The 21,495-nt window shown below is 45.8% G+C and overlaps 1 protein-coding gene across 9 annotated transcripts in view; it reads right to left on the bottom strand.

Annotated features, from left to right (window-relative positions):
* Positions 1-1,720: 1,720 nt before the first annotated feature.
* LOC131404364 (neuroblastoma breakpoint family member 12-like) overlaps positions 1,721-21,495 on the bottom strand; it is a 46,562-nt gene continuing 26,787 nt past the window's right edge. For 6 of the 9 annotated variants that reach the window (XM_058538940.1, XM_058538942.1, XM_058538943.1 and 3 more), the window contains 12 exons: positions 18,769-18,820; positions 17,781-17,950; positions 16,866-16,917; positions 15,902-16,077; positions 13,510-13,588; positions 12,722-12,936; positions 11,593-11,641; positions 10,749-10,963; positions 9,609-9,660; positions 8,609-8,784; positions 3,872-4,092; positions 1,721-2,136 (listed from right to left, as the gene is read on the bottom strand). In XM_058538940.1, coding sequence (XP_058394923.1) covers positions 3,881-4,092; positions 8,609-8,784; positions 9,609-9,660; positions 10,749-10,963; positions 11,593-11,641; positions 12,722-12,936; positions 13,510-13,588; positions 15,902-16,077; positions 16,866-16,917; positions 17,781-17,950; positions 18,769-18,820 — 1,448 coding nt within the window. In that variant the 3' untranslated portion in view covers positions 1,721-2,136; positions 3,872-3,880. Of the gene's footprint in view, positions 2,137-3,871; positions 4,093-5,447; positions 5,631-8,608; positions 8,785-9,608; positions 9,661-10,748; positions 10,964-11,592; positions 11,642-12,721; positions 12,937-13,509; positions 13,589-15,901; positions 16,078-16,865; positions 16,918-17,780; positions 17,951-18,768; positions 18,821-21,495 lie in introns of those variants that run through there. The other 3 variants (XM_058538945.1, XM_058538944.1, XM_058538946.1) reach the window with 3 other exon arrangements.

Below are 21,495 nucleotides of genomic sequence, written 5' to 3'. Positions count from 1 at the left end.
GGTACAGAGAATGGACCAGAGAGAAAGTCATAGAGACCTGGGAGAAATACACTGGAATGGTCAACACTAAGACATAGCCTTCTAGAACTAACAGATTCTAAAGAAAAAGAAAAAAAAGTCCTATGAAGTTCCAGACCTGCCCCCACCCCGCCCACAAAAGCCAATTCACATACAATGGAGAGAAAGTCAATTTACATTCTACATCTCCACAGAACACACAGAGCAAGACAATATTTTTTTAAAACTCCATTAACAGTCATTGTGGGCAAGTACTTTATATTCAGTCAAGCCGTCCGTGCATCACGGCAGAAGAACATGAGTATCAAATATGCAACACTCAGGGAGTCCTGGATTGCATCACGAGGAGTCTTTCAAGGATGAACTCCAGCCAGAAAGAGATGACTGGGGAAATTTTGACTTTTAAACAGCTGGTCATCATTGAATATATTTAATTGTATATGTAAAACAAAAATCTAGGAATGGACAAGATGGGAAACATAGTATGTAAATGCTATATGTTTAACCAAGTTGAAATAATACAATAAGAAGTGGCAGGAAAAGATGGAAGAAAAGAGAAAAATAGAATAATGTCAAAAGTTTGAAGTTGAGAGATATCATTTAAAACATATAAAACAAATATGAGAAGTCTGACAAGTTCATAAGGAACTGAAGATGTCAAAATAATTTTCGGGCAATGTTAAACACTATCTATGCAATCCTTCCTAAATGCCAAACAAAACTCATACAGACACACCCATACACGCACACACAAAGAAAACAAGACACACGGAGAAAGAGACAGAGCAAATGAAGTCTACTACACAGGGTAAGTAGAGCCTAAGGATATGGGAGGCTTTAGCATATAAATATGAATAGGAGAAACAGGAATATTTACATTAATTTATCCACATCCACTAAAATCAATCATGAAAATAACCATTATAGCATTGAACGTAAAAAATCCACAAGTCCACAGTCATAGTTAAAACAGAAATTTTAATGAAACGGAAGGGGGGAGGAATGTCCTTTTCCACAGCACAATGCCAGCAACTACAAGTTTACATGAATGACTGAATTAGAAAATTCCCAACGTATAAACACGAATATGATAATTGACATAACAGCAGGGATCATTAATGGATGGTAAAATTTCTAGGGAAAGATCGTTGAGAAGAGGGTATTCATAGTCTCAAAGTACCACTCACCAAATTACTAACGGCAGAAAGAAAAAGATGTGTCTTTACAATGAACAGATCTTGTAGGCCCCTCCATATCAAAGCGACCAATGCTGGTCTCAGTAATGGTGGTGGATAAGCTGGACATTCTTGGTCTCCAGGTGGGCTACGCTAGGAAGCACACAGCATTAACTGACTATATAGCATTCTTGGAGAAATGGTGAGCCTGAATTTAATCACGAGGAAACGGTCAGACAACTTCAGAACGTAGACCATTGAGCCAGACGACTGACCTTTCCTCTCCAAACAAGGCAACGTCACCACCACCACAGACAACCACAAAAAGGTGGGAGATGTTTTTGGTTCAAACAGACCAAAGAAATATAACAACATAATCTTTTCAGTCCTTTGGAACCCAAAATATCTCTTCTTTTTCTTGTCTTATTTGTGGTGGCATTGACTGTTGGAAGACAGGCCACTTGTCTTGGTCAATGGTCTCAATTCTGCAGGTGTCTGATAACGACCTCATGATGAAATTCAGAACACTGCATGGTTAACGCTGTCTGCTCCTAGCACAGCCCTGCTGGTGGCAAAGAATATCCGGTTTGCCATGTTGTCTTTTTCCAGTTGTTCCCGATTCCGGTTAGGGACAGCACGGGAATTGAGAGGAGCAAGCGTTAAGGTCTCTCAGAACTGTGTGTGGATCTAGGCATTGGTCTCCTTAGCGATTTATCACAATTGGAGGCTGAAGGGCTGGGATGTCTCCCATCAAACCAGGCTGTTGGAGTAAAAATCTTGGAGAGTGGTGTCTGGTTGTGAGGTTCATTCTAAGCCAAGGACCCTCTAGAGTTTTCTTGGGGGCTTTAACTTGATTTGCTGGTTTATATTTTTTTCATCAAGTGGAAAAGCGACTTTTCATAATGGGGTTTCTTCTTTTCTTCGTTCCACAAGTACTTGGTATCTGAGAGAGAGAGGAAAAAAGGTCAGTGTGAGTCCTTGTCAGGTCCTGCTGATAGCTGAGCCTGCAGGGATGGCTACCTGGTGACAGAGGCCAAGAGCAAGCTGAGCTCCTATTGGGAGGAAGAGCTGAAGCGGGGAGCTGCAGGCTGGCTGAAGGGGAAAGTGAGATCCACAAGTTAGAAGAAAAACCTCCCTAAACTTCCATCCAGTCTGTGGTGCAGGAGCTAGGGACCCCTGTCCTCACCTCACCAGGAGGCTGGTGACATCCCAGCTCAGAGCTGCTGCAGAGCCTTAGCCAGATCCCTACCACCCTTTCCTCAGCAGCCGCTTCACTCCTGAATCCCCTTCCTCTGGAGCAAAGTGATGGCTTCTCACACCTCCCCGGGAGGAACGTTCTCAGCCTCCATCACGCACATTCAGAAACAGACTGCTGTCGGAAGGGGAGGACCATTGGTAGAGAAACACACCCTCTTTTTCTCTATGTCCCAGTCCTCTGAGGATGAGGGGCAGGCTATGGGAAGAGTCCTGGAATGGGAGAGCCTACAGGAACCTCAGAATAGATCCAAACCCAGTTCCACCTTTCACAGAAGAGCAGCTGCGGTGCCAAGGGGCTAAGGACTCACCAAAGCCATGTGACCTGTTACTGACAACCCTAGGACTAGAACCCAGGCCTCAGGCCCTTTCCACACATTTGGGGGAATGTGAGAGGAAAGGCTCCAAGCTGCAGGTGTCAACAGGTAGGTCACCTTGGCTGGGTCACCTTGGCTCTACAAATTCTATCAGCGGCTGATGGATACTCAGCCATTTCAAGGAAGTGGTGAAACGTTTGGGACATTTCTATGTGGAACCTGAGATCATAGGAGACAAATGGCTCCTCTCATCTCTCGCTGTGTAGAGAGTCACTGGGGAGCTTTTTAAAAATACTGAAGCCCAAAACCCACCCCAGACCATTTAAATGAGAATCTCGAGGTGTGAGGTCAAGGCATTCATTTTAAATTACATTTCACCTGTGCTTGTTACATGGCGGTAATAATGCCAGCTCCAGTGAGGTCCTGAGGTGGGGACACTGAGTCCCTGGAAGCCCCATGCAGATGAGCACAGGCCTGCACATCTGGGGCTGATGAGAAACCTCACTCCAGGCCAGTCCAGCACTCCCACCAGTGACCCAGGTTCTCATTTAGGTTTTTTAATGGGGCTCTCTCTCCTCAGTTTTAACACTTCTTATTGACATGGAGAAGTCCTGGGTTAAGGGTTGTCCTAGGTCGGGTTCCCTAAAAGAGGCCCAGGAGGAGGACCCGTGTGCAAGTGATGCATTAAGACAATGTTCCCAGAAGAAACAGGCAGTGGAGTTGGGGAAGCTGGGAAGGGAAGGCCAAGAAGCCAAGAGAGTGTGTGATTTCAGACAGAGTGCAATGTGATCAGTGGCTAAATGATGCTCTTGTGATGAGGAGGACCATGGGGACAGGCTTCCCCGTGGCTAAGAGGAAAGGCGAGAGTGAATATCAGGACTGTAGCAGTGGGAACACAGCAGAGTTCAGACTGCAAACAGGAGATAGAGATGGAAGGGCCTGGCAGAGTGGCAGCCGCCATGGAAAACAGAGGTAAGACCAGACAGAGGTAGCATCAGTTGTTGGGCTGAACACACAAAGAAGAGAAAAAGAGTGGGAGATTGAACTATAACCTTAGATAGAGAGCAAGCAGGAATAAGTGCATCTAAGAACCACAGATGTGATTACCTCTGGACCCTAAGCTTGAAGGCCAGGGAATCTGCACGCTAGTCTCCATTTGCTGAGCCGTGCTTTTCTTTGGAGAATCCTCTGTTTCATGACGCTTGAGGTGTTACCGTGGCCGATGACTTGACACCCATGCTTGTTGGCAGCCGAGCCCTCAAGAGCATCACCCTTCAGAGGTTCTGAGGGAGGGTTCTTCATTCTGAGAGTAGCAGTCAAACCCAGCTCTGAAAACAAAACCACAGCCAATAGGATCCACTGTTATTCCTGATCTTACTGTGATTTACTCCTCCACCCAAGAGGGACATTGAATAAGGAAAGTGGCTGGAACAAGAACGGCCATCTGAAAGTCCAGACAGACTCTTTGATATTTTCTTTGTTGTTGATCTTTCTTAAACTACCCAGTATTGATAAGATTGCCAGGAGGCAAACATGCTCCCAGTTGCCAAATAAAATCTAGAAAAATAGAATTGATAAAGACAAACAGTGCCTCAGCAGAGAAGACAAAGTCAAGGAAATCACATGGACAGAGGTTGTCCTATTGGGAGGGAAGAGATTGTAGAGATCACACAAAACCAGAGTTGAAGGAAAAACTTACGAGAGAAGAAAACTGGGGAAGTGAAAGAGGGGAATTTACAAACCTTGCATAAATATATATTTCATATGTGTACCCTATATATGATGTACACACCAAATACACATCACGTATATGATATATAATATAAATACAAATACGTATAAGTATTTATTTATCTAATTGAACTAATGAATAAATAGGGATTTGGAGACATTGAATATAACATTCTAATTACTATTCTGGTCAGTTGAAATTGAAAAAAAATTGGAAATACAAGAAGAAGGAGAAAAGCTGTGGTGAGCAACAGATGACCTGTGAAACACCAGGGAAGAATTCCAGGAGGAGGAGAGTGAGGATACAACAAAGAGCATTAACAGTATGTGTGAGAGAATGATAGGTTGTGTTCCCCCAGATTCATATATAGAAACCTAATCCCCAACGTGATGGTGTTTGGAGGTGGGGCCTTTGGGAGGCAGATCCCTCATGAATGGGATTAGTGTCCTTATAAAAGAGACCCCACAGAGCTCCCTTGCTCTTGCCGCCATGTGAGGACAGAGCGAGAAGACGGCCTCTGTGAACCAGGAAGGGGGCTCTCACCAGCCATCGAATGTGCCAGAGCCTTGATTTTGGACTTTTCGGCCTCCAGAACTCTGAGAAATAAATTTCTGTTCTGCATACGTCACTGGGTCTGAGATATTTTTGTTACAGCAGCCCGAACAGGCGAAGAAACTATCCCTGGCCAAAATATCTGGTATGGAGCTTGCTTTCCTGCTCAGGCCTCTGTGGAAAGTGAGCAGGAAAGCGAGAGCCTGAGCCAGTAAGGCTGAGTCTTAGCTGGGATTGGGGGAAGCCAAGGGAAGTACAAGAGAGACTAGAGGGAGGAGAAGACAACTAAATACCCCAAGGTCTGATGGCACTTGTCAGGGCTACGCCTCCCCTGCCACTCACTGAGCACTTTCTGTGAGACCTCTCCATAAGCAACAGGGGTGCCTCTTGTTGCCTCACCTCCACTTGGGTCTCTCCTCGCTCCTCAGCTGAGATCATTGCCTGACGGATGAGTGCCAGGCAGCCCCAGGCTCCAGGAGGAGATACCGAGAGTGGTGGAGGGTAAGGAGGAACACGACCCAGAAGAAATGGATGTCAGGGTTGGAAAGCTCAGTGTTAAGAAAACCTGAGCAGGAATGGATCCTGATGAGAAGAAAACAGAGGACATGGTCTTCCAGATGAGTGGAGAGCACGAATTAAACGGAGTATCCTAAAAGACACTGATTCGTGCACTTTACAGATGAAGGTGGCCCTTTGTTTTCAAAAAGGGGGAAAGACCGAAGAATAAGCAGGAGACTGAGCTGTGTGCCACTGTTTCCACCATGACTGAATGTGCCTAACACATTGTTACTGACGGCACCTAATAGGGCAAAATTGGCCTGATGATGGATCGTGAGAGGAGAGGGAAAAATGGGCAAACGTGCCTTTCTGAGAAAGCAAGGGAAGATGGGGTCCAGAGAGAGTGGAGACCATCAGAACTGCTCTACATCAGACGGAACAATGCACGGGACATCATTTTGTAAGGGTTAAAGCACCAGAAAGATACAGGGTTAGACGTGATATCCTCATAGCTCCTAGCAAGCAATTTTTATTGAATCGGACACTCTGGAAATGGTGTCCTTAATACTCCCAAGAACCATGGAATACAGACATAATTTTCAGGGGGTTCAGATAAGGGAATTCAGATGTAAACACCCAGGAAGATAAATAACTTGGCCAAGGTAAACAGCCAATAAGTTGCAAACCCAGGACCTGGGGCAGAGCTGTCCTAAATCCAAGGCTCTCACCCACCTCACTCTACCTCATCACGGATTTCAACCTGACCCGAAGCGAGCATGGGAGAGGCCCCATTGCCACCTCCACACGCAACCCTGCGACGACCAAGACGTGGACTAGAGCTTCCTATTCCCCTTTTGTTTCTTATGTTGGAAGAGCGGCCCTTGGTTTCCAGAGTCAGTGTTGGCTGCAAAATTCCAGATGGCGGAGAGAAGGCCAAGCCTGGCTTTGTCATCACCGCCATGGAACTGGCTCAGCTGCAGTCGCAGATAATTGGTCACCCCGGTGCTTGGCTCCAGCTGTGCTTGTGCAGTTTGCAACTCTGTCCTTTGGAAACTCAAGTTTCCGCTGAAAGGCCCTTGCTGACAGGCCTCCTGAGTAGGAGCTGAAACAAGAAGCGGTTTCAGTAGGACCAATCCGAGTTTTCCTTTGCTAAGCTCTCTCAGACCACCCATTTCAGATGTCTCTGCCTGTCAGGGACACCACCCAGTGACCCAGGAAACAAAGGCAGACTTCATGTATTTGAAGGAGACGTCACCATTCTGTGTGTCCCTGGGGAGGCTGAGATGGCAGGTGCCCAGACTACAGGGTCCCTGAAGTGGACAATCACCTACTGGAGTCCAGAGGGCCTTGGATGGGCAGACGAGGTCATGCCTATTATTCTGTTGCTATTAACCTTAGCCCAGTAGCCTGCAGAGAAGTTTCTAGAGAGGACTCAGGAGATGGGGGAGAAAGAGTTGTTGATGTCTACCCACAAGAATATAAGAAGATGGGAAGAAGTATGGTCTCAAGGCTTCAGGTTCCAGTAGAAAGGGAGTTGGGAAACTGTAGACCAAGGACCACCTTAAGAAATTTTTGCCAAGTACTAGCGCCTTTTGACCTCCCTTGTCTATAAGTTTCAACTGCCCTCCACCCACCCACCCACAGACACACACACACACACATACACATATGTATGCATTCTTTTGCCACTTGAGGGGAGGTACTAGCAGCTGTAAGTAAGGTAGTACAAGTCTGAGTCCCTTATTGGAAACTTAGGGGCCAGAAGTGCTACAGAATCAGACCTTGTGGCTCTTCAGGGAGGTAATACAGTGCACAATCCTTATATTACACACCCCTCAGTGGGGTCTGGGCAGTACTCCCTAATCAAATACGTTTATATTTCTACTGTGAAATGAAAACATACTCTCAGAAAGAGGGCTGACCAAAGACTTCAAACCACCTCAGGCCACTCTGCCTAAGCCTAAAGCATGGTCATGGCCCCCAGGGCCTCCTCCACACTGTTGTAGGCTCCCCTTTCTCCTCCCCTCTACACATCCTCATTCCCACCAAAGAGCGTTTTAACTGTTTCTTAAAAATGTCATTTGGGATTGTGTTGCCGTTTAGACTCCTGACGACACACTCTGCGAGACCCTCATCGTTGATGCCTGGATTCACCAATCTCCTTCCACTTCTCTGATTCTGCCATCTCCACACTATCAAACGTCTCAACAGTCTTATCACCTAGAAGTCCTCTTCTCAACACGTTCCAACTCTACTTGTGCAAACTCCTCCTGCTGCCTTTGTAGTCCTTCGGTCTTCTGGCCTCACGTTCTGCTTTGCTCATAAATTAGGCCAGGGCCCTATCAGGCATGCTGGTTGATGATGGTTTCTGTGAGATTAGCACACTGACACTAGACTCGTGATTGAAACTATAACCCACACATGAAAGAAGTCACCGGGGCTGCACAAAGGATGAAAACCATGGCGATTTATGGAGGATGGGAAACCAGAGCCAGAGCTTTGGCTTCATTGAAACTAATGGGCACAGGCAGGATGTGGCGTTCAGGGTCTCATTTTTAAATCTTCAGAGGGACATAGTCACCCCAGAGGAAGTAGAGAATCTGCTTTGAACCCAAAATCATGGTAACAGACCTCCAAAATAATTGAGCAAAACTGTTAGCACGTGTGGATGGCCAGACAAGAGTGGAAGACACTGCTCAGGAAACGCAATTAGCAAGAACACTGCAGGAGAGATGAGGTGCCCCATGTCGAAGAAAGAGGTCTGACAAATGCCTGCTGTGCACCTGCTGTAGTGGTGGCTGTGAGGTGGTCATGACCCCTTCTCTCTCCTGCCTAGGGAACAATGGCTTGCAGATGCCAATGGGGGACAAGCTGAGACAGACATGACTAGGCGCTAGGGTGACATCAAAGCTCCCGGTCCCCCTGACATCTGTACTTAAAACTCTGCCCAAGAGACTGCAGAAATGATATCTCTCTACCTGGCAAGCAGCAGTGAGCACAAAAAATATGGAGGCTAACTGGGAGACCACTTGATTTCTCTGCTTTCTAATGGGAGTACTCACTGGCTGCATCCAGAGCCAAGCTGACTTTAGTCTCATTAAACACGCAGGCGGTGCTTCTGAGGGCTTCTCCGGAGCTAGACAGATCACGACGACTGGAAGGAGTCAAATACTGTTTACCCAATGGATCTTGAGGGACTTCCTTCACGTGCTCCTTCTCCTGCAGCTCCCTCTCCAGACTGGTGAGATAGGGAAGACAGAAGATTAGATTAAGAGGGATTAGACACCACAGTATACCAACTGGTCCTGATTGGAGGCTTAAGGGTAGGGTCCAATGGTATCCCTTCAAAAAGGAGGAAGGAGGCTATCCTCCTCTGACTGGGGCAAAGCCTGGCTGCCCTGGAGCAGGACAGAGAGAGAGAAAGAGCAAGGAGAAAGTGCTCAGCGCACTGGCCAGACAATGAGATGGTGATGGAGACTGCACTCTCCCTGTAAGGTATACTCATCACACACATCACACAAGGAGAACCCTTACAATGGCTTCAACTTGGTGAATAAATATTGTTGAATTTACATACGGCAGCCCAGTGAAGACAGGCTTCTAAGGCTCTGTGGACTCTCAGAGATCTTGTGCCTTCCAGGCCACTTTCTATCAATTTTGTGACATGTTACGATTTTTTTTTTTTTTTTTTGTATATTCCTTTCTCGCTGTGCTATACCTATCAAGGACCTAAGGCCAACAGTTGAGAAAGCAGATATGCATCTCATCATTGTTTTTAGCTTTCCAAGAGAGAGCAAGGGATTTCTTTAAGGGCAAGAAATCCCCCTGAGACTGCTTGGTTCCCCTTGTCAGACTGACTCTACAAGCACCACAAAGACAATAGACAACCTTGTTCAAAGGGCTGCGCCATCACTGCTTGAGTGAATGAAATCAGCAACATCAGCAGTGTTGGTTCACACAGGCATGTGAAATCCGGGGCTATTCGGACCTCGTGGTCTCTTCTTTCAGGTATTCTCCCCATATTTTGCCCTTGCTTATTAGCCACTGATCATTCATTGTTACCTGGGGGTCAGCGATTCTTGTTCTTCTTCATCTTCATCATCCTCCTGGGTTTCTGCAAACAAAATTCAGAAACATCCAGACAGAAATGAAATAGTGCCCCTTCACCTATTACACACACAAAGGCTTGTCTGGGCATGGACAGCAATTATCTGTGTATGAGGTCAGGACGCACTGAGAGAATTGTTCTGAAAGCCCCGTGTTGGACTTTGAAGGAATGGCCTGGGATGAATTACTGACCCATCGGGCAAAATGTCCCTGATCTGGTGGATCCCCATCATGGCATACTCTAAGTTTAATTGGCCAAAGATCTTTTGTCTCCAGATCATTGGGTTCTTGTACAGTTTCCCTCTGGCATTCTCTAGTTATATCCTCACTCCTTCCACAGAGCAAGTTCCCAGACCCAGCGGCTCTATGTCCCCTTACAACTCTCACACAGATCCTACTCCATTCTCTAAAAGGAGGATAAAAACACCCTCTGCCGCACCCCTCCATACAGCCCGGGACTTCACGGGGACCTCCAAGTTGGCTTTCACAGCGTAAGAGGGGAAAATTCTCTTTATGGAAAGTGTTCTAGTATGACTCAATGTATCTACCACCAGATTCTACTATTCTAACTAAACAAAACCCCAACAGTTAGGACTTTTATCTTTTTATGAAGTACATTCATGAGCAGTCCCTCCTTTCATAGTTACAGCTACCACGCAACACTTTTTTTGACCCATTTTACAGACGAGGGGGCAGAAATCCAGGTAGGATAAATCAATCACTTGCCTATAGTTATAAAAGCCAGTGCTCAGGCAAAAGCCTGAGGAACTCATGCTCAGTCCAGGACTCTTTTCACTCTGACGAGCTGCCTCCTGTCACGTCCCCCTTTTGGTGCTCTAACACTGGGTGGATGCTGCCTCCTGCCCCAAAGGCCATGGTCCATCAGAGAGGAAGCAGATATTTGGAACACAATGACCTCCCCCTGTGCATTTCTCCTCTCTGCTCCCACCCAGCCAGTCGTGGTCCTGTCATGGCCCCAAGTGCGATGTGGAAAGCAGGGCAGCTGGTAAAAACACTACTGGGGAGGGGAGGAGGCTCTTGTGAGCCGGGGACGTTGGAGGGGCTCAGTGCAATCAGGGCCTGTGGCCGCCTTACCTGGGCTAAGCTTGCAGACAAGGCGCTCTGCCAGCCTGCGTCCCTCAGCCAGTTGCTCTCGGAAGCCCTGCCCCTGGGAGTTGTCAAGGTCACCGTGGGTGAGGAGGTCCTTGAGGTGCTGATTCAGTAGGATAGACACCTCTCTTCCTTCCCGTAATTGCTGGCGTATCTGGGTCAGCTTTCGTGCGTGATCATGAATTAGGAAACGGTATTTCCTATCGTGGGAGAGAAGAGAAATCTTCAGAGTGGAAACGGGGTAACGATAGATGATAAGGGGTTTGAGAGAGAGTTCCGCGAGAATAGCGCCAAAAGGCCGTCCAAGTGTAAATCTGCTCATTTTTGGTGAACCCCGTTTTTGCTTTTTTTGGTTTGTTTGCATTTTACATACAGTGACCCATTAAAAACATGCTCCTGAGACATTCTAGACCCCAAGAGATCTTGTCACTTCTAGGATTGCTTCTCTAAATGTTGAGACAGAATATGAATTTTATTTTGTCTGGTTACTTTCCTTGTAATGAAATACCTGCCAACAAGCTAAGGCCAACGTGCAGAAAGCAGATATGTATCTTACTCTGGGTTTTAACCATACAGCAGAGAAGAAGTCATCTCTGAAAGGGCAGGAAATCTCTAGGCCTGGTTACTTCACTTTGAGTGTGACAGACTACACATGCTGCAAAGAATATGGACAATCCAGACGGGTGGAGTGAGTGAGACCAGTACAGTCAGCAACTTCTGTTCTCCCTTGCATCAGAAAAGTGGCTACATTGGACCTCTGGGCCTGTTCATTCCAGAACCCTCTCTATATTTTACTTGCACATTACCTCCTCTGATCATTCGTTGTTACCTGGGGGTCAGTGATTCTAGTTGTTCTTCATCCTTATCTTCATGGTTTTCTGCAAACAAATTCATAAATGTCCATTTAGACATTAGTTACTTCCACTTCATCCATTATAAACGCAGGGGCCCATCTGGGCATGGAGGCATAAATTATCTACACGTGAGTTCAGGAAGGTGTCATATTTTGTCTTTAAAGAAACGGCCTGTCATGGTATTCTGATCGATCAGGCAAAGTGGCCCTGAACTGATGGATCCCAGAAGGGCATATCTGTGTTGACTTGGGCAAAGAGTTAAAACTTTATTTTGCTACCCAGATCAAGAGATACTTCTCCAGCTACCCTCTGGGCTTCTCCCGCTGTATCCCCACTCCTGCCACAAAGCTGGTCCCCAAGTCCAGTAACTCTGTGTCTCATCACGGTTTTCATATAGAACCTCCTCCTTTCTCTAAGGAGAAGAAAAACAATGCTGTCCCACGAGTCTCATATAACTCGGTACTTCCTGGGGACTGCCACGTCTGCTTCTGCTGTTTACCAGGGAAAATTCTCTCCATGTTAAGTGCTAAGTATTCTAGTGTAAACCAACACCCCACTACCAGCTTCTACCATATCAAGTACTTAAATCAACTCCAGTGGGTGATTTTATCCTTTGGAAAGTACACTCATAAACATTCGCTATTGGAATCCTACAGCTACCAAGCAACATAGTTTTTAACCATGCTCTAGATGAAGAAACCAGAATCCAGGAAGGATAAATCCATCACTCGCCCACTGTTAGTAAAGACAACACTCAGGCTGGAGCCTGGGAACGTCCATGCTGAGCTCAGGCCTCTTTTCACTCTAACAAGCTGCCTCTTATCATGTCCTCCTTTCTGTGCTCTAACACTGGGTGGATGCTGCCTCCTGCCACAAAGGCCACGGTCCATCAGGGAGGAAGCAGATGGTTGGAACACTATGACCTCCACCTTGTGCATTTCTCCTCTGTCCTACCACTCAGGCAGTCCCGGTCCTGTCATGGTCCCAAATATGACATTGAAACCAGGACAGCTGGTAAAAACACTATGAGGGGAGGTGTGGAGTCTCTTGTGAGCCAGGGACCTTGGAAGGGCTCAGTGCAATCAGGGCCTGTGGCCGCCTTACCTTGGCTGAGTTTGCTGATAAGGCCCTCTGACAGCCTGCGTCCCTCAGCCAACTGCTCTTGGAAGCCTTGCCCCTGGGAGTTGTCAAGGTCACCGTGGGTGAGGAGGTCCTTGAGGTGCTGATTTAGCAGGATAGCGAAGTCTCTCCCTTCCCCTATCTTCTGGCGTAACTGGCTCAGCTCTCGTGCCTGAACTCGAATTAGAAAATCGAATTCCCTACGGTGGGTTAGAAGGGAAAATTGATCATTGGAATTGAGTGATAGGTTATGAGGACCTCCACAGAGGTTTCTATGAGAATATCCCCCAATTGCCTTCAAAACAGAATTCTGGTACTGTTTGGCAAATGCATAAATGGTTTTGAATGCTATATCAGCAACCAGGGAATACGAACACCTGAGGCCGCCTTCTAGGCCGCCTTCTCTCAATATTTAACAGAATATGATTGTTTGTGGTCTAGCTACCTCCTTTGTTGTGAAATACTTGCCAACGACCTAAGATGAACTCTGCAGAAAGCAGGTATGACTCTCACCCTGCCTTTTAACCAAATATCCATGAGAGGACAGGTGGTATCCGTGAGCACAGGAAATCCAGGAGAGTAGTCAGTTCACCTTGGTTCAGCCTAACTCTACAAGTGCCAGAAAGAGAATACACAGCCTTGTTTAAAGAGCTATATCATTGCTGGTTGAGGGAATGAAATGAGTGCAATCAGCAGGTTTTGTTGACCCTTGAGTCACGAATGTGGCCTCCTTTGCCCTCTTTGTTCTTTCTAGGACCACTTCCATACTTTACCTGTCCTTTTCCCTCCTCTGATCATTCATTTTGGACGGTGGTTCTTTCTCTTCTGCATCCTCCTCGGCTTCACGATTTTCTGCAAACCAATTCAGAAATGTCTAGTCAGACATGAAGTAGTTCCACATCACCCGTTACAGACACAGGGGCCTTTCTGGGTGGGGAGACATAATTACTATGGATGATTTCAGGATACACTGAGAGAATTTCACTGAAAGTTTTCATTTTTGTCTTTAAAGAAATGGCTTGGCTTGGTTTTATGATCCATCAGATAAGTGTCTTTCATCTGCTTGATCACCATCATGGCACGCTCTGCCTACAATTGGGGAAAAAGTGAAAAATGTCTTTTGTTCCACAGATCACCGTATACTAGACCAGCTGCACTCTGGACTTCTCCACCTGCAGCCTCCTCCATGTGTATCCTCCTCCTTGCCACAAAGCTGCTTCCTAGGCTCAGTCACTCTGTGTCCCATCACAGCTCTCATACAGAATCTCCTCCCTTCTCTTACAAGAGTATAAACAACCCTGTCCCAAGTCCCTCCATACATCCAAGGACTTCCTGGGCACCTCCAAGATGGCTTCTGCTATGCTATCGGGGTAAATTCTCTGTATGTGGAATGTTTCAGTATAAACCAACTTTCCCACCACCGAGTTCTACTATACCAGGTACCTTATCCAACCCCACGCACTGCGAGGCTTTCTTTTTTCTGAAGTGCATTTATAAATACTCCCACAGTTGATCACTGCAGCTACCATGAATAGATTATTTGATTCATTTTACAGATGAAGAGACAGACATCAAAGTAAAAATCAACCACCGTGTTAGCCCACCGTTTGTAAAGAAAACACTCAGGCTGGAGCCTGAGAACATCCACACTGAGCTCAGGACTCTTTTCACTCTAACAAACCACCTCCCATCATGTCTTCCTTTCTGTGCTCTAACACTGGGTGGATGCTGCCTCCTGCCACAAAGGCCACGGTCCATCAGAGAGGAAGCAGGTGGTTGGAACACTATGACCTCCACCTTGTGCATTTCTTCTCTGTCCTACCACTCAGGCAGTCCTGGTCCTCTCCTGGCCCCGAATGTGCCAGGAATGGTAAAAACCAGGACGGCTGGCTAAACATTACAAGTGATTGTATAGAATCTCTTGTGAGCTGAGGACCTTGGAGGGGCTCAGTGCAACCAGGGCCTGTGGCGGCCTTACCAGGGCTGAGCTTGTGGGCAAGGCCCTATGCCGGCCTGCATCCCTCAGCCAGTTGCTCTTACAAGGTCTGCCCCTCGTAGTTGTCTGGGTCATTGGGGTGAGTAGGTCCTTAAAGTGCCGATTGAATAGGACAGAGACATCTCTCCCTTCCTGAAACTATACAAGCATGGGGAGATAAATACTGTCTAGCAAAAGCCAGGGTCTTCTAACACTGTAGGAAGCCTCAAGTTGGGCCTTTTGAGAAGTGGTCGGGCTTGTCTTCTTGAACCATCAAGTGAACTGACCCAAACCTAGTAGATCATCATCACCATGTCCTCTACCCTGAGTTGAGCAAACAGTGAAACATGTCTTTTTTCACCAAAGATCACAGGGAACATGTAATCAGCCTTCAATAGGTGTTGCTGAAAGAGTCAGCTATGTCCCAACAGACACCCTAGCTCTTGGTGAGATAGATGGGAATATACACTGAGACTAGACTGGTGGATGGAATCTATACACCCCAAGTAGGAAAGCACATTTGGTGCTTTCAAGAGGACAGGATCCTCGGTGATTCATAGAGGGAGGAGCACCAGGGTCCATGCTTTCTTTTCAGGGAAAACTCCAGACATGGAAAGACAGAGATATCTTTCTTTTGGTACTCAGAAGACTGTTTAGCAAGGACAAGAAACCTTATAAGTGAGAGAGTCTGGAGTTCAGAGCTGAGGAACCATTATAACAATTTCTCCAAAGATATAGGCAAGACTACAACTTTACTGGGACAGTCATTAATGCTCAGTTCAGAAACACAATTAATAAGAAAATGACAGGAGAGATCAGAGGTCCCATCTTAAAAGAAGCAGCTCATGTGACCCCTGTTGTGCACATGCATCAGTGGTGGCTGGAAGTGTGTTATGATCTCTTCAATCTCCACACTCTGGTTTGCCTGGTGTTCAACGACACGTACTTGTCACTAGGGCCTGGGATGACCATAACGTGGCCTGGGACTCGGATGGGTGTAAGGCTGCTTGACCCACGTGATGTCTGTGCTTACCATTGACTCTTAGATTCTGATTCAAACCAAAGAGGGTCTTCAGGGCCTGCTGGCAAAGAGACATCTCTGTACCAGGACAGAGGTGTGAACACACGGAATATGAAGGCTACCTCGGAGGCCATTTGGAGATTTGTCCCCTTTACAAGAGAGTACTCACTGGCTACATCAAAAGCAGAGCAGACTTCATGCTCCTCAGACGGGATAAGAGTACTGTCTGGGGAATGGCAGGAGTCAGACAAGTCTCGCTGAGTGGAAAGAGTCAAACACTGTTCATCCAATGAGTCCTGACGCACATCATTCCCTTCCTCCTTCTCCTGTAGTTCCCTGCTGAGCCTAGAGGCACAAAGATAACAGAATATTAAACGAGGAAGGATTGGTCACCACAGTGCCCCAACTCGTTCTGATTGGAAGACTAAGGGCAAGGTCCCAGCAGGTAAAGAGGGCATCCTTTGAAATAGGAAGACGATAACAACACTTCTGTGACTGGAAGTAGGTGAGGCTCCCACGGTGGTGGGAGAGAGAGGAGCAGATGTTCACTGCACTGTCCAGACAACAAGTTGAGGAGGACGGAGACTCCTCAGTCATGAAACACAGCACACATTGAGAACCATTCAGTTCCTACAACTCCAAAGCATAAATTTTGTTCTCCTTTTCTTACAGAGGCCCAGTGAGTAGAGGCTCCTGGGGCATTGTTGACTCCCAGAGATCTTGTGCCTTCTAGGCCTCTTTGTCTCAATATTGTAACCCGACATACACTTTCTTGTCTAGTTATAGTTCATGTGATGACATCCTTGCAAAGAAATAGGCCAAATGTGCAGAATGCAGATATGCATCTTATCTTGCTTCTCCACAAGCAAGAGAGGGCAGGTGGTCTCCTTGAATGCAAGGAATCCCTGCAATTGAGGTGTCCAACTGATTCTAGGTTACCCAACTTGAGAACTTAAGACAAAGTGGAAACCCCAATAGGAGAACTCCCAAGTTAACAGACAGCATTCTGAAAAGGGGCAATTCGTGATTGACTCATTTGATGAAGTGGGAAAACTTGGCACTTTCTGCTTTGCCCTGAGGTGGAAAGCTTCAGCAGTCACCATTACATTCACAGCCATGATTATCAGAGTTACCTGGGGGCTGTTGACCCTTCTCTTTCCTCATCCTTCTGATCCTTTTGAGTTTCTGCAAAAAATTCAGACAGGGCCAGTCAGAATAAAAAGTTGTCTCTTGACACATTAGCAACCCAGCGGCCTATCTCAACACGGGGACATAAGTATTGTCAGTATGAGAAGAGTATATTCTGAGAATATTCCTGGAGGCCTCAGGTTGTGTCTTCTGAAAAGTGACCAGGTTTCCTTTCCTGAGTCATGGGGCAGACTGTTTCCTACCTAGGAGATCAATATCACAATGGTGTCTGCCCTAAGTCTGGGCAAAGAGTTAAACATATTCTTCCAGAGGCCATGAGGAGCTCATCTAGTCACTTTCTGGTGATGTTGCTGCAAGATTCAGCTCTCACTCCACTAGATGTCCCAGTTTGTGTCGGTGTGGATGAAATTATACACTGAGACTAGACTTCTGGATGGAATTTATTCACCCACAAATAGGAAAGAATCTTTGGTGCTACCCAGAGAGCAGGATTCTTGCCATTCAAAGTGGTGGAGGGTATGAGTGTCGATGTCATGCATTCAGGAAAAATTCCAGACACACTCCAGAGGCGTTTATATATCATTCAAGAGGGACTTCGATGGCTCCTTATTGAGGACAAGTTAAGTTGGAGGAGAGCAAGACTGCAGCTTGGAGTTGAGCAACCATGGGAAAGGGGTGACAGGGATTTGGCCTGGGACTTCGGATGCAGTAGAGCTACTTGACCCACCAGATGTCTGTGCTTAAAACTGAATCTCAGATTCTGATGCAAACCAAGAGGGGTCTAGGGCCTGCTGGCAAAGAGACGTCTCTGTACCTGGACAGAGGTGTGAGCACACAGAATATGAAGGCTACCTGGGAGACCATTTGGAGCTTTGTCCTCTTTACAAGAGAGTACTCACTGGCTACATCAAGAGCAGAGCAGACTTCATACTCCTCAGCCGGGATGGGGGTACTATCTGGAGTTTGGCAGGGGTGAGACAAGTCTCGGTGAGTGGAAAGAGTCACACACTGTTCCTCCAATGAGTCCTGACGCACATCATCCACTTCCTCCTTCTCCTGTAGCTCCCTGCTCAGCCCAGAGGCACAAAGATAACAGAATATTAAACGAGGAAGGATTGGACACCACCACTTCACAACTGGATCTGATCGGAAGACTAAGGGCGAGGTCACAGAAGGTAAAGAGGGCATCCCTTGAAACAGCAAGAAGATGACAATCCTTCTATGACTGGAACTAGATGAGGCTGCCATGGCAGTGGGAGAGAGAGGAGCAGATCCTCACTGCACTGTCCAGACAACAAGTTGATGAGGAAGGAGACTCAGCTCTCCTCTATGGTACAGTCATGACACACAGCATACGATGAGAACCACAACTGTTCCTACAATTCCAAAGCCTAAGTTTTGTTCCTCTTTTTTTACAGAGGCCCAGTGAGTAAAGGCTCCTGGGGAATTACTGACTCCCAGACATCTTGTACCTTCTAGATCCCTTTCTTTCTACATCAAGACATGACACGATTTTTTTTGTCTAGTTATGTTTCTTGCTATGAAATCCCTGCCAACAATCTAAGGCCCACCATGCAGAAAGCAGATTTGCATCTCATCCTGAGTTTAGCCATAGAGCAGAGAACAGATGGATTCTGTCAGGACAAAACATTTCCCCAGTCTGGTTCATTTCCCTTAGGTAAGACTGACAAGTATCACGAAGATAATGGACAACCTTTTTAGAAGGCTCTTTCTTTACCGGTTGAGTGAATGTAATCATTCAACCAGCAGTTTGTGTTACTTTTGCATTTGAAACGTGTGGCTACTTTTGACCTCTTGTTCTCTTCATTTGGGGACCATCCTCGTATTTTACCCATCCTCTTCCAGGCCCTGATCATTCATCGTTACCTGGGGTCTAGGGACGCCTTTTCTTCTTCATCCTCCTCAGCTCCATGATTTTCTGCAAACAAATTCAGAAATGTCCAGTCAGGCATTAAATAGTTCCATGCCACCCATTATAAACACAGTGGCATGTCTGGGCATGAACCTATAATTACCTATGTATGATTTCAGCATACACTGAGAGAATTGTACTGAAAGGTCTCTTATTTGTACTAAATAAATGCCCTGGCTTTTTTTATGACCTATCAGACACAGTTTCCCTGATCTGGTGTATCACCATCATGGCACGCTCTACCTGAAATAGGAAACAATGTTAGAAATATCTTTTCTTCTCAAGATCACCATATACTTGTCCAGCTTCCCTCTGGTCTTCAATGACTGTATCATCCATCTTGACATAAGGCTCGCTCCCAGGCACCATGGGAACTTTCTCTAAGGAGACAATAAACAATCCTCTCGCTCTCCCCTTAAGACGTCTGAGGAGACTTCCAATTTCTGTACCAGCGTGTAAGGATCTTTGAAGTCATCACTCCTGTCCTCACAAGAAAAAGGCTGAACAAACTGAAAATCTACCACTCTTCTTAGATCCACCAGAGAATGAAGGTCAGAGGGCAAACCACTGCCCCCAAAGCTGGAAATACAGGCAGGCTAGACGAATACAGAGAATTACAACTTATTGGAGCAGAAACCTAGGCAGGAGCCAGTACCAGAGTACGAAAACGCAACATGTAGTTGACTAATTGCTGGAGGCTCAGTGTGGAGAAGTTTGAAGTTCAAAGCATCAGGGGGACCCAGTCTTAGGAGAGCCCCCACATTTCTGGAGAGTTTTATTTCCAAGAGCCCTACCAGTTCCTCAAAGTGAAGACCAGAGAAAAATCTCCTCAGGCTTCCGGCAGGGTAAGAGGAAAGTAGCCATCTTGAAAAACATCCAGAGCATTTTGTTTTTCTTGACAAGGCCTGCTCTCAAAGAAACTATTTTACCAGAGCCTAACCAACTGGGATGCTACCAGATCCTAACTGACCTGGGGGAAGGAGAATACCCAATTCCAGCCCCCTCTAGCCTTCCTTGTTCACCTAGGGGGACAGGAGCGAGAACTCTGAGAAGCCTTGGGAATGTCACAGCACAGGGACACAGGCAGACTAAAAGACTGAGACCTAATCATAGGACTGTAGAATGTTTATACACACACTCGCACACCTTACCACCACATCAGTAGGGGTCCTATATGATAACAGCGGAATACAATGGAAAGAACTGCAAGTCTCAAACCTCATTTAAGCAGAAATCTCTAGGGAAACTCAAGACAACAGAGGAGACAAAAACAAGAATGCCAGAGGACATTTAAGCCTCTGACACCTACAGCTACAGCAAACAGTAACCCTAGCCTAACCCCTAGCCAGATAAAGATAAAACCTCACACCAAGGCCTACATACCTCAAATCCTTTTAACCAGTACATCATGTTTGGCTTTCAACAAAACATTAAAAGACATACTATAAGACAAAAAAAAAAAACAAAAACTGTTTGACTCAACAGAGCGAGCATCAGAACCAGACTCAGATATGGCAGACATGGTGGAATTATCAGGCCAAGAATTTTAAACAACTGTGATTCATATGCTAAGGGCTGTAATGGGAAAAGTAGACAGCATGCAAGAATATATGGGTAATGTAAGTAGGAAGACGGAAACCCTAAGAAACAGTTCAAACGAAATGCTAGAAATGAAAACACTGGGACAGAAATGAAGAGTGCCTTTGAGAGGTTCAACAATAGACTGGACATGGCTGAGGAAAGAATCTGCGAGCTTGAAGAAACAGCAATAGAAATGTCTCAAACAGAAACACAAAGGGGAAAAAGAATGAAAAAGAACACAATATCCAATAACTGTGGGACAATTACCAAAGGTGTAACATATGTGTAATAGGAATACCAGAGGGAAAACAGAAGAAGTATTTGAAGCAATAATAACTGAGAATTTTCCAAAATTAATTATAGACACCAAACCACAGATCCAGGAAGCTCAGAGAATACTAAGCAGGGACATATCAAAAAAATACACACCTAGGAAAGAACATCATATTCAAAATGTAGAAAATGAAAGACAAAAAGAAAAATTTTAAAGAAGCCAGAGGGAAGAACAGCTTACCTACAGAAGAGTAAGGATAAGAATTACATCAGACTTCACTCCAGACACTCTTCAGGCAAGAAGAGAATGGAGTGTAAGAAGAAAACCCTCCAACCTAGAATCCTGTATCCAGTAAATTACCCTTCAAAGCCAAGGAAAAATACAGACTTTCCTTGACAAACAGAAATTGAGGGAATTTATCACCAGTAGAACTGTCTTGCAAGAAATGTTAAAAGAAATTCCTCAGAACAAAGGGAAATGATATAAATCAGAAACTGGGATCTACACAAAGAAAGGAAGATCATTAGAGAAGGAACAAATTAAAATGAAATTGTTTATTTGTTTTGTTCTTGATTGATCTAACTGATAACAGTTCAAAATAATAGTAGCCATAATGTACTCAGTGATTACAGCTTATGGATAAGCGAAATGAATGACAGCAACGCTATAATGGACAGGTGGAATGAATTGGGAATACTCTGTTATCAGGCACTTGCACTACCCAGGAAGCCATATATTGGTATTTGAAAGAGGGCTTGGATTATTTGTAAATGTATACTACAAACTCCAGGGCAACCACCGAAAAAGATGAAAAACAAAAAAAAAT

This window comes from Diceros bicornis, chromosome 4 (assembly GCF_020826845.1).
Source record: "Diceros bicornis minor isolate mBicDic1 chromosome 4, mDicBic1.mat.cur, whole genome shotgun sequence".
Lineage (NCBI taxonomy): Eukaryota > Metazoa > Chordata > Mammalia > Perissodactyla > Rhinocerotidae > Diceros > Diceros bicornis.
Note: the sequence above shows the minus strand (reverse complement) of the source record. Positions and strands in the feature narration are given on the sequence as shown.